The 17218-nt window shown below is 37.3% G+C and overlaps 1 protein-coding gene across 1 annotated transcript; it reads left to right on the plus strand.

The window, feature by feature from the left end:
- The first annotated feature begins 1727 nt into the window (after positions 1-1727).
- LOC131048328 (copper-transporting ATPase RAN1) lies at positions 1728-12701 on the plus strand. The gene is made up of 9 exons (XM_057982241.2): positions 1728-2646; positions 7974-8585; positions 8740-9169; positions 9477-9802; positions 10003-10061; positions 10201-10543; positions 10665-10859; positions 10957-11214; positions 12140-12701. Exons 1-9 carry the CDS (start codon positions 2338-2340, stop codon positions 12614-12616), a joined length of 3009 nt encoding a protein of 1002 aa, XP_057838224.2. The 5' UTR covers positions 1728-2337; the 3' UTR covers positions 12617-12701.
- Positions 12702-17218: the final 4517 nt, after the last annotated feature.

Raw genomic sequence — 17218 nt, forward strand, 5'->3', positions numbered from 1 at the left:
CACCTAGGGTCGATTCAATCTCTTTGGACTTGGAGCCTCCCTACAAACCAACACCAAAATCTTATGATACAATGGCCCTTCTAACATTTTCCCATAGGTTGTTTGGTCCTTTGGTGAAAATATCAGATTAAGGGCATCTTTACAGTGAAAGCTTAGGTGTTGGCATGGTTTGTGACCAGTTTGGTTAGATTTGGATGGATCCCTACAACCCGATTGATACAAAACCAAAAACTTGATTCAAATGAAAGGTAAGAGACTTCCCTAACTCATACAATTGGTTTTAGACATCCATCAATCCGTACTAATCAGAAATGAACAACAAAAACATAATTTTTTGGAAAACTGCAAGGATATTGTATTGCTCCAAACTCCAAAACATCATCAAATTTCATCAACTTCAACAACTACGTCAACAACAACCTAGAAACGATCCAAGTGGGCATAATATAGCCTCCCTAATGGTTTCCAACCACTTTTCAAACTTTGGAACCGTTGGAGGATTAGTTATCCCTCTTTACAACATTTTGCAATGACAACAAAAGTTGTCAACTTGCACTTTTCAAATTTGGTGACTCAAGGTGTATTTGACCTATTCCGAGGATTGGTCTAATGTTTCTAAGACCAATATTTATTTGCCTTACTCATGCTTAGACTCCTACTGACCCACATGGTCATTTATCCATGGTGGCTTATAAAATGCAACCATGACAATGCCTTACATCAATTGGGTCTTATTGACTAAAACTATCAACCTATTACAGATGATCATTTTCACCTTATGGGTGATATTAGGCTCTTTTAGACTTCATTTGTGTCTTCATTTGCTCTTGCACCACCACTAGTTGTCTCTAGCTTCTATTACCAACCTTAATGAAATCTTGACAGGAAGATCTTTTGAGAGATCCATTTCGACACACAAACGTGCACATGTGGAACTTTCATAATTGGTTGCTTCTTTTGATATGCTTTAATATTTCCCTAGACCATTGCCAATCGCTTTCATGCACTCAATCTCCTAGAATTGTAAAGGGAGATAAGGAATACATACCCACACACACACAAAAAAAGATGTCTTCGTTTGAGGGTTGAATGAGGGAAACCATGGCTTCATGCATAAAATGTTCGCATGAAAAAACCAAGGTCCAGCATTGAGAACCAAATCCGTGTCTTATGAGACTCAAATTCTAGAATAAAGAACCCCTTAGCATAGGGGTAGACACTAATTCATCCTCAATATATTCTTTCCAATTATCACTTATCCAAGAATGGAGATCTCGGAAGTTTGGCCAAGTTTTCATAAATTTACAGATGAGGGCATGATCTCGTAGGAATTTCTCTTTGTCGCTTGTGAAGTTGACCACATCAATTTTTAGCATTAAGGCTAAAAGAAAAATAGAGAAAGAAGGATAAAAATCACCAGAAAAGCATGGTCAAAAGGGATCACATGGAGACACACATAGGTACTTAGGAAGATGAAGATAATTCGAAAATTAAAAATAATAATTTAAAAATAAGTTATATGCACTCCAAGCTATGTGAAATGAATCTACTCCTTACTTGTGAGGGGATATTTGAGTTGGGAACGCCCTTGAAATTAACTACAAGAATGCGTTTATTTCTTTGCAAACATTAAACTTGGTTTTAATACGTTGGACTAGTTCTCTAAATAAATTAAGTCCAAAAAAAAACCGAGTGAAAACTTGCCTCTCTATATTTACAAATTCAAAGAAGCCGAACTGATCTCCAAAACAGTCATTTCTGACCATTGTAAATAGACTTCAGAATTCCTGGCTTTCTAGAAAACAACAGGCGGCGGAAGAAGATAGGTAACAAAAACGTGTTTTACACAACAAAGGTGCAACTTCCTCCTCCTACCGGCGACAAAAGGGACCGGGTCAGCATGCAAACCACCTACTCCTTGCAGTACAGTTTGATTATTAGTACGCGTACTACTCAAATGAAATCGATGAAAGTTCTTTTAACCGGTTGGATCGGTGTATATTAAGCACAAAGCCCAACATATTTGTCCTAGGCAAAACAAGATAAGTAGGCAGGAGAATCAATCCACACTATTTTTCGTATTTTAAACGGGGGAGAAAATTGGGTCCCCCATGTGGAGGGGAGCCCTGCAGGTGAAACCCAGTTGGCCATTGATGCATATAGATCGAGCTGGAGACTTTTTTCATTGAAATCTTGAAGCGTTCAGAAGAATTTATTGTATATGGTCCTTTTTCCAGCTGAATTCAGCCATGAATTGCTCAAAATTGGAGCTTTGATCTGAAATTTTATATACCGATATCGATATTATCAACATATTTTGTTTTTAGTTGTACAGAAATGGCCCCGGGTGCCAGGGACCTGCAGCTGACAGGCATTTTGAGAGATAATGGATTTGATGATTCTATTGACTTAGAAGCGGCTCCCCTCTTGGGATCTTCTTCTTCAGACGGGGGATTGGAGAAGGATAAGGGATCGGAGAATGGCAAGGGATTGGAGAACTTGGAGGTAAATGTAATTGGCATGACCTGTGCTGCTTGTTCTTGTTCTGTGGAGAAAGCTCTGTTGAATTTGAATGGGGTAAGTAGGGCTTCTGTGGCTCTGCTTCAGAATAAGGCTGACGTTACCTTTGATCCCTCCAAAGTCAAGGTAAGTTTTTGATCATACCAAATTTGTTTTTAAATGTGAATTCATCTGATTGGTGTCCTAAATTGATGAATAACAAAATTTGAACAACTTATATACCATATAGGTAAAATGTAAATTTCCTCTGTTTCTAGAGAGCCCGTGGTCAAGTTTGATCGGAAGATTGAAATCCAAGGGGCACAAATTTTGAATGATATATAAAAATAAAGTCCAGAGTTGTCTTTTTCTCAAGGGGAAATATTCAGGTTCGATCTAAAGATCGAAATTTAAGGGTTAGAAATTTGAACACTATACATATAGGTGAACTGCAGAATTCTCTTGTTTCTAAAGGCGGGGAACTGGGAGATCATGGCATTGAAATCTAATGGGTACAAATGTTGAACAATAAATGTAAGTGGAGCATTCAAGTACCTTGTTTCCAAAGGGGTCATATTCAGGTTTCGTCAAGAGATAAACATCTAAGGGTTACGAAATTTGAACAACATATATATGGGTAAAAACCCATCGTTTCTAAAGTGGGGTTGACACTCCAGCTAGGTGCCTGCTAGGATGGGACCTCAAAAGTTATCTTTATCTTTGTAGCCAGGGCATTATCTACTTTGCAGAAAGAGTTTGACAGAATTATATAGATCCCCATTGATCATTTTAAGAAATTTAGCATAAGCGTTTCCATAAACAATAGTTTCAATGTTCAGAAAAAGCCTAGCTATAGATTTTTCGTGGGTTCTGGATGACCCCAGTTTGAATCAGTTTCCGTCTTCCATATATGAAAACATATTTTGACTCTCTATCTCTGGAAACATGGTTCAATTGTGGAAACTGAATATAAAGAAGAAAATCAATGCTTACAAAACGTGTGGCTTTAGATTTGTTGCGGGCTTTTTGCGGATCCCAATATGTATTAAATTTTATCATCCTATAACAGAAACATATTTCTTCTTTATATGTTGGAAAACATAGTTTTGAAAGATAAAACTTTACATGGGCGATTCTTAAAAATCGTTAAAGACTTTTGCAGGATTTGATCGTTATGGAAAAATGGGCTCATTATTTTTCAGTCGATATAATTTTTGGGCTAAAATCTGGCACTAAATTCGTTAGTTTTTAAATTAAGCAATTTCAAAAAGGTATTGTTGGCATGCATTTGAGGCACTATATTTTTCGGGATCAAACTCAGTCAATGAAAGTGGTAGACTTCAAATACTGGTAATTTTAAAGAAATTTCATGCACATTTATAATATTCACAGAGATTTTTTGATATTAGTTGAAAATCATTGAAAATAATTATTCAAAATGTCCAATTCTGCATATTTTGTTTTATTTCAAATTACGAAGGTGTAAATTTGCCTATTTATATCTGCCAAAACTTAATGATTAATTCTATTGGAATTTTTTCTCTGACAAATTTTGAAAACAAATTTTTCTTTTCAAAATTTGTCTTCTCCAAGTTCAAATACTAATCATATATTTAGGTTAACACTAAGTTGCCAAATCAGAATCAGGTGTGGTATGGGTAAGTTGGTATGGTATGCCAGTACAGCAATTTTTTCTGGGCTGGGTACATTCTGGGTACCACTGTACAAAAAACATATAAAAATCATGAATATGTACATATTTGCAGCCTGAAAACAGGAATTAAGTTCATAATAACACATATCATATATTTTATATATTCCTAAACAAATCTACCATAAATATTTGAAATTTGAAATACAGCATACTAATTCAATATCAATTTGTCAAACTCAAATGTTCTGATGGATATTCATTGTACAATATAAAATTATGCATTCAGAAATCAGTGTCGTTTAGGTCCTCATCATGACCAAAATCATGACCATTATTGACATTAGACGAGGTAGATCAGAAGAATCACAAGCAGCTCTACTTCCATTCATGATACAAGTATGCTGGCTACTAGACTCCTCAAAAGTGAAAATGATTGCAGAATCAGAGGAAATCCATGGCACTGTTTACTCTGGTGACTGAATCTTTTTGTTTACTTGTTAAACAAAACACAGTATTATTTTTACCCTGTTACTCGTCAAACAAAACAGAAGATGTGGTTTTGATGGTCAAAAGTCAAACAATGCGCATAGAAATTGTTGCCTGCTGCTGGAATAGCTGTGGACTCACCCTAACAATAGCTAGAATTGCCTGGGTAGGCTTATGAATGATTCCGAATGAATCTGTGCATAAAATTTTTTGTCCTGGATGAATCCACAGGCGAATCAAACCCTACTTTGATTCTGAATCAAATTGTGCCTGGATATGCCTAGGTTTTTGGTCGATTCAGTAGCATCGGATTGTTAACAAAAGGTTTTATGAATTATCAGTTTCAGCATAGTTTTCGCAAAAGAAATTTTTTAATTTTCTTCTACATTTCATTTGGTTGGAATTGCATCAAGTTCCATCCATTCTGTATACCTGGTTAGATTTTAACAAGTGTTTGACATAGTTCAGATGCTCTAAAGAGTCTAAACTGATTAATATGGATGCCTCTCAATTCTACAGTATCTTTATTCCATGCCATTCCCTCATGATTCTTTATCACCTTTTGTCTTTAAAAATTTTCTTTTTTGAGCTCTTCTAACATCAAAGCATTCAAAGCCTCTGTTAATGATTCTAGTTTAAGAGTGTATTTATAATTAAACGTAAAACCCTACAGGCTACAGATGAAATCTAAAAAATGATAGCTCATGTGAAATCTTACCCAATATTTGAAATCTAAACTGAAACTATGAAAAATATGATTTAATTCCTTACCTTTTGTCGTCCATTATTTAATATTCTGCTTGTGATAGCTGGAGCTGAGGTCTTCCAGATTTACAAAAAACGATGGGCATTTACTGCCCAACCTGATACAATCTCAATTTATTTAGATTGGTAACACAAAGCTGTAAAATTTCATATTCCCTAAGCAAAATTTGAGACAACCGTACAGAATAGGACAAGCTAGGTCTTACTTTGACCTTCTGACCTATTCCACAATTTTCTGATAAAAAATCTTTAAATATTGAGATAATTTGAATCAAGCCTAAAAAGGTCTGCTACCATACTAGTCTATCAAAAATCAGAGCTTGCCAAATCCTGTTTGAGTCAAAATTAGGCTCTATGTGTGTGTTGATCACCTGAGCTTTATGAGCATAGTTCTCAATTGCTGAAACTCGAAAAGACTGGTTGAAATTTAGGTACACAATAAGGGGTTGGTTGGTTGTAAGAGCTCAGGCCTCCCACCGCCAAATAAATCATTTCCTGGTATGTTAATGGAGGGTGATAATATGACAATCTAGTAGGGTAGAGATAATGACGTAACCTATACCCCTCATTCCTGTCAATCTTTAATAATTAAACAAACAGTGCCTTTTGATAGGAAGGGTGTAATATTTTGTTGTTAGAGGCTCGACCAATCTATAGAAGGCAGGTCATCCATCAATTAACCTTCAGAGTTGCCACATTGTTTTGCTTTATACTTAACATGCTTGAAGCATACTGTATCTAAATTGTCAAAGATCCACAGGGCCTCATGCTTTCCACACATGGGGCAAGTGCTCTAAGTATGTTCATTGCTTCAGCACTATTTATGGTGTATGTGCTTTAGATTGGAAAAATCTTGGAGTGGTTGTCCATCCCATTCTCTAAAAACTTTGCCACAATCTGCTGGGCTTGTTTTGCCTCTAATAGCCCCATCAAAGTTCAGCTTAATTGTTGCCCAAGTTTTTCTTTTCTTCTGTTTGCCCACAGACACAAAAATCTTATTTCCATTCATCCCATCAGCAGAGGGCCTTTGTTTTTGTTCTTTTTTTAATTTTTATGAGCTCTGAAACTGAATTTTGGAATAAGTCTAAAAGACTAGATTGGAAAATAAGAATAATATTGAACTTTTGTATCCCAACATCATTGATAGATATATAGCCACTTTCAAATGGATAAATGGAGCAAAATAAAATTACAAGGGTTAAGGCAAGGGGGGGGTGCCTGTGTCAAACCCAACTGATTAGCCGTGAATGTGGCGGCATCTGCTCACTTCATGACATACTTGGAGGAATTTTTCTCCAGTTGATGGCAATTCTTCGATATTGTATCGTTAAGAAGATCGAATGAGTACAGTGAAGGGAGGATTTGAAATTTACAATAGCAAAAGGTAACGCTTCACAAATGACTCTGAGTCTGAATTGTAACACAAGTGCCTAGTTTTGATGCTGAACATATGGTGTGCATGATCTCACTAGTCATAATACTTACTCAGAAAACTATGACTCAATATAACAAAGTATTGACTTATGAATATGATAGCAGCATTGCTTCTTACATGGTAGGATGTTGTGTTTAGGTACACAACGTATCCCTCTCCTTTTGAAAGCTTTCTCTAAATCCTGAGGATGCAACAGAAGCACATCCATGTGCTTTCATCTTAATCTGATTGTTGACATGAGCCACATCTCACCCCTGCTAAAATGTCTTGTGCCAAGAGTGCTCTTGCCAGGGACGGCTATATGGTGAATGTGTAAGACCTTTCTCAAAGTGTATTTGACATCCAACTTGTTTTATAATGTGTCATGTCTGTAAAAGCCTAGATGAAATATATCGGTTGGAAAACTGTAGTATAAAATGAGTTACTGTTTGGGCAAGTTAGGTTTCTATCTTGCCATATTGGATGCCTACCCTCATCAATACTCAAATTTGTATTTGTACTACTTAGGCGCTCTTTCCAGGTTTAGAGGACTGCAAGAGCAGTATGAATGCTTCATTTGGTTATTGAATGAATTTCACAAATTAGTTGCATAAGCACTTTCCAAAAGAAGCCCTACTCTAAGGCTTAGAGTTCATGATTACTTTCCCCCATGTATTCTCTGTTATCTTTTGCATATTATGTATTAATATGCTAAGCTTTATCCTAATAACTTTATAGACTAAGATATAAATTTTTGTGCCTTTTCCCACATATCTTTTATTCATCAATGACAATATGCTCAGTGGAACCCATGCAAATCTTAGGCAAAACTGAAATCCATAGTTATCCCATTCATGGTTGTCTTCGACTCTTCAGTACAGATTAGTCCTTAGCAGTCCTTTAAAACATGAGGCATTTGTCTTCACAGCCATGCATTACCATGTTTTAAGGATTTTGATGATTATTCTTTAAGTTAGTCTTTTTGTAAACATAATCTATGGTCTATTCCATCTTTGCCAATTTCACTTACTAATATATGCTTTATTATTGAAGAGTTATATCCACTTAATTTACTAACAGTTCTGTGTGTAGTGAAATAGCATTGTTGGACATATGCATTCTGACTACAATAAGATTTTTTATTTTTACTTGCAGGAAGAAGACATTAAAGAGGCCATTGAGGATGCTGGTTTTGAAGCAGAGATTATCCCAAAGATTTCTACTTTTTCTAAAGGTCAGGGAGTTGTGACAGGTCAGTTCAGAATAAGTGGAATGACTTGTGCAGCATGTGTTAACTCGGTTGAGGGGATATTGAGAAATTTACCAGGTGTGACACGAGCAGTTGTTGCATTGGCCACTTCATTGGGGGAGGTTGAATATGATCCAAATCAAATAGAAAAGACAATGATAATCACAGCGATTGAAGATGCTGGGTTTGAAGCGGAGCTGATTCATAGTGGACAACAAGATAAACTGTCATTTGGGATTGCTGGTATGTTTAATGAACATGATGCCAAATATGTTGAAGGCATTCTTGGAAGTATGAAAGGAGTCAGGACTTTTGTGGTTGACTTAATGCTTTCGAAAGCGGACGTTTTCTTTGACCCAGAAGTGGCAGGTCTGAGATCCATTGTAGATACCATTGAGAGTGAATGTAACGGTCGCTTTAAAGTAATACTACATAGTCCTTACACTGCTTACTCTCCAAGTCATACAAATGAATCCTCACATATGTTGCGGCTATTTACTTCCAGCATATCTTTTAGCGTAAGTCCACTTCCACGTATTTATTGTGTTAATGTGCCACCTTATCGATAGTGAATTATTAGCTGTTTTTTGCTACTGTAGACCTTTCATCCTACTACTTTTGCTTTTGAATATAGATCTGCTCTTGCTCAGGGAATGTACTGGTATTTTACAGGTTCCTGTTGTTTTTATTGGAGTAGTCTGCCCTCATATACCATTCATGTATAGTCTGCTACTTCTACGTTGTGGTCCCTTTGTAATGGGAGATTGGTTAAAGTGGGCTTTGGTAACTCCTGTTCAGTTTGTCATTGGCAAGCGATTTTATGTTGCAGCCTACAGAGCACTGAGAAATGGTTCAGCAAATATGGATGTATTGGTTGCACTTGGCACATCAGCTGCTTACTTTTATTCTGTCTGTGCCCTCCTTTATGGTGCTGTTAGTGGCTACTGGACAGCAACCTACTTTGAAACAAGTGCTATGCTGATCACTTTTGTTTTGTTGGGAAAGTATTTGGAAGTCGTTGCAAAAGGGAAAACATCAGATGCTATCAAGAAGCTCTTAGAACTTGCACCAACAACTGCTTTGCTGCTAATTAGAGATTCAGGTTTGTGTTTGTCTTTTATGCTAGTGTTGTTGCCTTGTAAATGTGTGATAGACTATTTTTACTCTTTCTTTAGCGATGCTCAGTTTCTATGGGTGAACTGTGGTAAGCTTGTAAGTTGTATCATTAACATTGCTTTATCACACTCTTGCATGGGATGCTCTTCTGTCTTGTTGTCTGCATTATTAAGCATGTATTTCATTGAGTTGGATTATGCCATCTCTTTATTCTTTAGTATTTACTCTATTAAGGATTTTATAATAGACCTTGAAAAAATAATATATATTTATGATATGAATCTGTATTACAGATAGCAAGATTGTGGGAGAAAGAGAGATTGATGCACAATTGATTCAACGAGGTGATATACTGAAAGTGCATCCAGGTTCAAAGGTCCCAGCTGATGGAACTGTCATATGGGGTTCCAGCCATATCAATGAGAGCATGATTACTGGTGAGTCTACCCCTGCGTCGAAGGAGGTAGGAGACATAGTCATAGGAGGCACAATGAACATAAATGGAGCTCTTCACATTGAAGCTACAAGAATAGGTTCAGATGCTGTCTTGTCACAGATTGTCCATCTGGTTGAGACAGCTCAAATGGCTAAAGCACCAATTCAGAAGTTTGCTGATTATGTAAGGTCTTCTTAACATATCTACTTGGAATTGTATAATTTTCTCCTGCATGCAAGTCAGAAACTTTATATTGATCTTTTGATAAATGAATATTTGCATAAAGTCCTGACTAACCCTTAAAAGAGATTAACAAGGCTAAAACTTTTATTAATGTTAATCAATTGTCTGAAGTAAGAGCTAAAACTGATTTATATTTGCAGGTTGCCAGTGTCTTTGTTCCAGTTGTTGTTACGCTGGCATTTGTGACATGGTTGGGCTGGTAGGGTTTTCTATATCCATTCTCAACTTTAGCTCTATTTTGGAAAAAAATTACCTGTACTTTCATGTTATGTACATTTTTCTCTTGATGGAAAAGAAACATGAGATTGGTTGTTGATCGAACCACCTGCTTTCTGTAGGTATTTAGCTGGAGCTCTTGGTACCTATCCAGAAGAATGGCTACCTCCCAGTACTGATCACTTTGTTTTTGCTCTCATGTTTTCTATCTCTGTGCTGGTCATTGCCTGCCCATGTGCTTTGGGACTAGCTACTCCAACAGCTGTTATGGTGGCAACTGGTGTTGGAGCCACTAATGGAGTTCTTATCAAAGGAGGTGATGCTTTGGAACGTGCACAAAAAATAAAATGTGTTATATTTGATAAAACAGGTACTCTCACAGAGGGTAAGCCCTCTGTTACTGCTGCTAGAGTTCTATCTGACATGGAGCTGGGAGAATTTCTGAGAATAGTTGCTTCTGCAGAGGTTGGTATCAAGTAGGATTAAACTGAGTTAAAGATCCAAGATAATAGTTTACTTACACATCAATAAGATTTTGAGGCATTTATATTTACATTAATCTTGCTGGAATTTTTGTATTAACCAGGCAAGCAGTGAGCACCCATTGGCAAGAGCAGTGGTCAACTATGCGTACCATTTTCATTTTTTTGGTGAACCACCCAAGGATAATGATATTCGAGCATTCAAGATAAAAAATACTAGCTGGTTATTAACTGTCGCAAATTTCACATCCCTACCTGGAAAAGGGGTGAAATGCTCAATAGATGGGAAAGAAATTCTGGTAAGATATATTGAATTACTCTCTATCCTTGTTGTAATTGTACGGAAATTTCTTTTTAATCTCCATTCTATACACCTAACCAAATTCATTTCAATAGGTTGGCAACAGGAAGTTGATTTTGGAGAATGGAGTGTCAATACCTTCAACAGCAGAGGATTACTTACTGGGCATGGAAAAGCTTGCACGAACAGGAATATTGGTGGTCATTGATAAGACATTAGTAGGAATCTTGGCTGTTTCAGATCCACTCAAGCGAGAGGCAGCTGTTGTCATAGAAGGCCTAAAAAAAATGGGTATTTGTCCTATCATGGTTACAGGAGATAACTGGACAACAGCTCGAGCTGTTGCAAAAGAGGTAGGATTTATATGTTGCATTTATTCAGTGTCATATTTCGTTAAGAACTGTGATAAGATATGATATTAACTATTAAAACAGCTCATTGGTGTAAAACATTCTTTTTCTAGAACATTGTTATGCTGCTTTTTGCTTTGCATGATAAAACAGGTATCATGTTATATGAATATGCCCACTCTCAAACAAGCTATCCAAAGGTGTCTATTCCCCAGCCTTTCAACTTGTCAATCGTTTCAACCATTCATATTATAAAGCCGAAGTAGCTTGGCCGGTTCAACCCATATGGACCCAACACTGACAGTAGCTGTAGAATCTACCAAACCCCTTACTCCACAGGCCTTCCCCTATTGAAAGAAAGGGGATTTTGTGGCTTGACACCCCCAACCTGTCAGAGGCCCAGTCCTTTTCATGGGTTAAATGTCATTCATGCTGTGTTTTACCTTCTAAATAGAAGATCCTGCCAACTTATCTTGCGGGATAGCGAGTAGGGGCCTCTTCTGTACCTCCGCCTTTTTTATTTGGTCATAATATGATACAATAAGGTAGTTCATCTTGCCAAAAGGTTTCTCTACATATTCTCAATGTCAGGTGATTGATTTGTCACTTTCTAATGTCCATTCTGAAGTTTGAACACCCAACATCCTTTCTCAGATCATTATCTCTGGAGCAGTGGACCCTATAGATAGTAGGCCCCTCTGCAAGCTAAATCAATGTTAGAACCATATGTGGGAGGAGGCAACCATCGATTAATAGATTGATGGCAATTTCCTGTAATAATTTAGTCTTGTTTAGATTTGAGCTTTTCTGGCAATTTACAAAAACTAAATATATTTAAAATGGAAAAAACTTAGTGTATTTTATGTGATTGCGGAAACATATTTATTTTATTTAATTTTCTCTGAATATATTTTCGTGACATTGGCAGTTGGGTATAGAGGATGTCAAGGCTGAAGTGATGCCAGCTGGCAAAGCTGAGGCAGTTCGCTCTCTTCAGAAGGATGGCACTGTGGTTGCCATGGTTGGAGACGGGATAAATGATTCACCTGCATTAGCAGCTGCAGATGTTGGGATGGCAATTGGAGCTGGAACAGACATTGCAATTGAAGCTGCAGATTATGTGTTAATGAGGAATAGTTTAGAAGATGTTATTACTGCAATTGATTTGTCCAGGAAAACTTTTGCAAGAATCAAGCTGAATTATGTTTTTGCAATGGGCTACAATATGATTGCAATTCCACTGGCAGCTGGACTATTCTTTCCTTTTCTCAAGATCAGGTTACCCCCATGGGTGGCAGGGGCTGCCATGGCTCTTTCCTCTGTTAGTGTTGTTTGCTCATCTTTGCTATTACGAAGGTATAGACGACCTCGATTGACAGAGATTTTGGATATTAAAATTCAATAGATTCCTCAATGAAAATGTACAAATTATCATGACATGTACACTATTCATTTGCTTTAGCCTTTATCAATAAATCTCTTTGGTGAAAGTTGCATTGTTGCCATTGTGCCTCCCATATGCATGTTGATTCTGTAGTCCAATGAGAATTGGATGAAATATAGATGTTTTGGGATTTTGATGTACAGTTATGCTGTTTTATGAGATGGGACCATAACCCCGTCGCTCATCCAAATGGATGGTTTGGGAGAATAAAGGAGGATTGACTACCCCGTTTGCCATCTGGATAGCTTGTCAGGATCATTTGTTAGATGCAATTTCTTGCAATGATTATAAACTCTCAGGAGAGGGAGCTTGTTTTTTAGAAGTGCGAATGCACATTTAATGCCTCGTCAATCATGAAAAAACTAAAAAAGTCAGTGTACCTCTATCAACACAAGTCTATATTATACAGCTGTAATTCTTCTCAAGTCCAGCAACGAGAGAATATAACAGAACTTGCCTATACTTGTTTAGTTGATCTGGCTTCCCATTGTCTGGTAAAAGTCAATGGGAGTCTACTCAAACTGGATTTAACATGTTAACTTGGAAAGCATTGTCAAACACTTGGTACATTGAATGTTGTCTATCAAAGAATATGCTGAGTTTTTCATTATCTTTTCATGGAGCAGTGAGGTTTGCAACATTGCATAGTCCTTTTTGGGTGATTTCGATAGAAATTGACAGGTTCTGCATTTCTGAGATCAATGCCAGTAAAATACATAATTCTTGGTTCTGCATTTCTGACACATGAATCCTATTGATATATGCACTGCACGAGAGACTAATTTTACCAATTAACTGGTGTCTAGGACTCTAGATGCCTCTTATCGTATTAGATTTGTATTGTTCATTTTAAATATCATCACCTACTTTTTCGAGGTGTGGAGAAATTACTTGCATTAGTTATATAATCTTGAAAGAGAGATCATAAAAACTTACATGGGATCTGTTGTGACGTTTTCACACATCCGCCCCATTGCAAATGGGGACCCCCACTTTTTCACTTTTTGTTAGTTGTCTTAGCTTAGCCGTTGGTAGTTGTCGAGTCTTTGCTATTAGCTTCTTGTTTGTAGTTGCATAGAAGCTGATCAAGTCTCTTTCTTTAGGATGAAGTGAGGTACAACAATTCTTTTGCCCTCCAAACCTCTCAATCTGCCTTTCCCAATACTACTAGTGGATGCCTAAACCCGATCGCTTCCGTTCCATCTCCCTTTGTTTCCATTTCCCTCCATCTTTTCTTCCATTTCCCTCATACCTTCATCCTTCATATCCCTTCCATAAACCTCTCCACCTCACCTTCCTAACATTTCATCCATAAACCTCTCCTTCCATCTCACCCCACTACCTACTTTTATCCTAACCGCCACCCTCGCTCCCTCCCATCCCTCACTACCTTATATTTCCCAACTTCCATCCTACATTCCAACCTACCCCTACCACTACCTATATCCCATCCTAACTATCCCTTACATCCCCCTACATCCTTCATTATTAACCTTCCTATATTATTCTACACCCATTAACCTACCCATCGACTACCCACACTCCCTTACCCTACCCTTATCCTATCCTAACTCCATTCATAACCCCTTATACCTCCCACATCATCCTATACTATATTCCCCAACACCCTACACCTTATATCCTAACACACTTCTTATTTCCTAAAATCTCCTTTTTCTTCCCTAAACCCCATCCTATCCTAACCTATTCTTTCACTACCCACCACCAACCCCTTTTTCCATCTCCCTTACCCTATCCTATCCTTATTACCCGTTGGCAATTTTTGTGCCAACCCTTGCAGAGATCAGTTCTGAGATTTCAGTGTGGCTAACACGTCGTGTTAGTCAGTGCGACTAACACGTAGTGTTATCGTACTCAACAGAGTTAGCTACTTTATTTTTTAGAAAATGCATAACACGAAGGTTATGTGAAGGTGCATAACACGAGGGTTAGTGATCAATGCTACTAGTTACACCAATATCGGTGTGACTAATAAGCGTGTTGGTCGCGTCTAGTCTTATTTGGCTGCGACAGACTTTTTTTTTTCTAATTTTGTATTGACCTTTATAGTCAGTCAAAATAACTTATCTTCCATCGGCTAGAGGGTCCCTTATCATCGGTGGACCGGCTCTATGTTTGCTCCTACTAGCTGGCGGGTGGTGGTGGTGGTGATATTTTTGCCGCACGACATGACAAATGTTTTTTGCCATGAGCCTAAGGTCGCTGCAGTTTGTAAACAACAAAATTTGAAGATTTTAGATCTTCTTGTGAAGTGTCTCAGAAGCCTGAGTTTTGTTCTGATAAGTTGGTTGTTAGCACATGTGATGTTGATTTGCTTGAGGAGCTCCCTTTTGCAGATCAAGAAGGAGGGATGACATGCTTGCCATCCTCATATGGGTTGGAGGCCTTGTCCTCTGGTTTCAACTCATACCAGGAGCAAGGCAACTATGATAGCAGTGACTCTCCCTTGTGTGAAGAGGTTTCTTTCTCTTCTGTAAGGGATAAATCTGATACTGACCTACCCCTGGTGTATCTTCCCTTTGTTGTTGAACCTACGTTTGATGTGCCTCTATATGTTTCAGAGGCTTATTTTATATGGATTCATTGTAGTAGCAAAGTAAATGGTGAGTTTTCTTCTCACCACATCAGCAACGTGTATGCTTTGATGCATGCATACAAGAAAATTTAGTTGTTGCAGTTGGCTGGTGACTACAATCATGGTATGAGGGAGATTAGCTCCTTTATAAGGATTATCTTTGACAGAGGCATAGGTTCTCTTTGTCTCTGGGTTGTAAAAATGTAAATATTAGTTAGTTTTTTTAGTTTTCTAAGAAGTGCACATGCACAGGTCATCTCACAATAATGATTCCCATTTTCACCCACAAAAAAAAACGTGGATAGGGGAATTTTTTTTTTTGGGCATTCGAGCGAACCACCCTTTGGGGTTTGCGTGAACCCCCTACTTCAATCGTACATGTGACATCATTGGGGTTCACTCTAACCCCCTTTTAAATTTTTTTTTTTCATGGGGTTTGCTCGAATCCCCCCTTTGAGCGAACCCCTTTTTTAACCATTTTTTACTCGTTCCAAAATGAACCTAGGGGGTTCATTCGAACCCCCTTTGTTCGAAGGGGTGTTCATTCGAACCCCCTTTCTATGCTTCTCTCCCCAAACTTTTCAACTTTCTACATAATTTTGGCCTTCAAACCTCTGGTTGAAGGCTCAAATGGAACAATCTTGACAACCAAAAAATATAGGATGGTAGTGCTCAAAGCAAGCTTTCCAACAACCATAATTTATTACATTGCGAGTTTATTATGATCTTGTTTTTTAAATTTTATAAGTATTGTTTTTCAACGAACATGAACTACTCTGTTCAACGCATTGGAAAAAATAGTAAACTAATTCAAAAAAATTATGAAAAATATCTATGCTCTACATATTGATGTCTTCTTTTTAATAAAAAAATAAAATTGAATTTTGATACATATAGAACAAGTTATGTGTTCAAACGTACACCTATGTCTAAATTATAATTAGTCGGACTTCAAAACTTAATAAAATGAAAAATATTCAATATATCATTATCAAATCAATTCCATGCCCTGGATATTGATGTTACAAACCAAAATTCGAAAGAATTGAGTTTGTATTATTTATAGAAAAAAAGTTATGCATTTCGGGAGGCACATCACTCTTAAAAAATGTTGTTTGCTGTAAAAAACTACTTTTCGAGGGAGATGGAAAAATAAAAACAATTTTCTTCAAAAAAATTTGAAAAAAATATATTTAGAATCTATAGACAAGATGTTACAAATCACTAATTTACATCATCTTCAAATTCTTAATGGTTTAAAAGATATAGGTGTCGGAAAGTGAAAATTATTTTAAAAATGTTCATCTCAGTGTCAAAGTTGACAAAAAAGTGGGAACCATTATTGTGAGTTCACCCCCAAATTTTGATTTGTTGTAGTTGACAGGGGTAGAAAGTATCTAATTTTGTTCAGGCCTTGACTCCATGCCCAATGGATACCTTAAGACATCTGGTTTTTCCCTAAGCAGGCTTAGAGCCCCCTCTGAGTCGCCAAAAATGTTGGCAATTTTTGTGCCAACCTTTGCAGAGATCAGTTTTGAGATTTCAGTGTGGCTAACACGTCGTGTTAGTAAGTGCGACTAACACATTGTGCTATCCTGCTCAACAAAGTTGGCCAAAACTATTCTGGCTCCAAAACAGACCTTTCGTACAACGTGATAGCGACGTGTTAGTCAATCGCAACCATTTATTGCAAAATTGACGGTGTGAAATGCACGACTAACGTGTGTGTTAGTCAATCCGTACTGCTGTTTTGGAGCTAGATTAGTCAATAAAGTTAGCTGCTTCTTTATTTTTCAGAAAATGCATAACACGAAGGTTATGTGAAGGTGCATAACATGAGGGTTAGTGATCACAACCAATAGTTACACCAACATTGGTGTGACTAATGCGCATGTTAGTCGCGCCACGTGTTATTCAGCTACGACGAGCTCCATTTTTTCTAATTTTGTCTTGACCTCTCCAACCCG

Source organism: Cryptomeria japonica, chromosome 8 (assembly GCF_030272615.1).
Source record: "Cryptomeria japonica chromosome 8, Sugi_1.0, whole genome shotgun sequence".
Taxonomy (NCBI): Eukaryota; Viridiplantae; Streptophyta; class Pinopsida; order Cupressales; family Cupressaceae; genus Cryptomeria; species Cryptomeria japonica.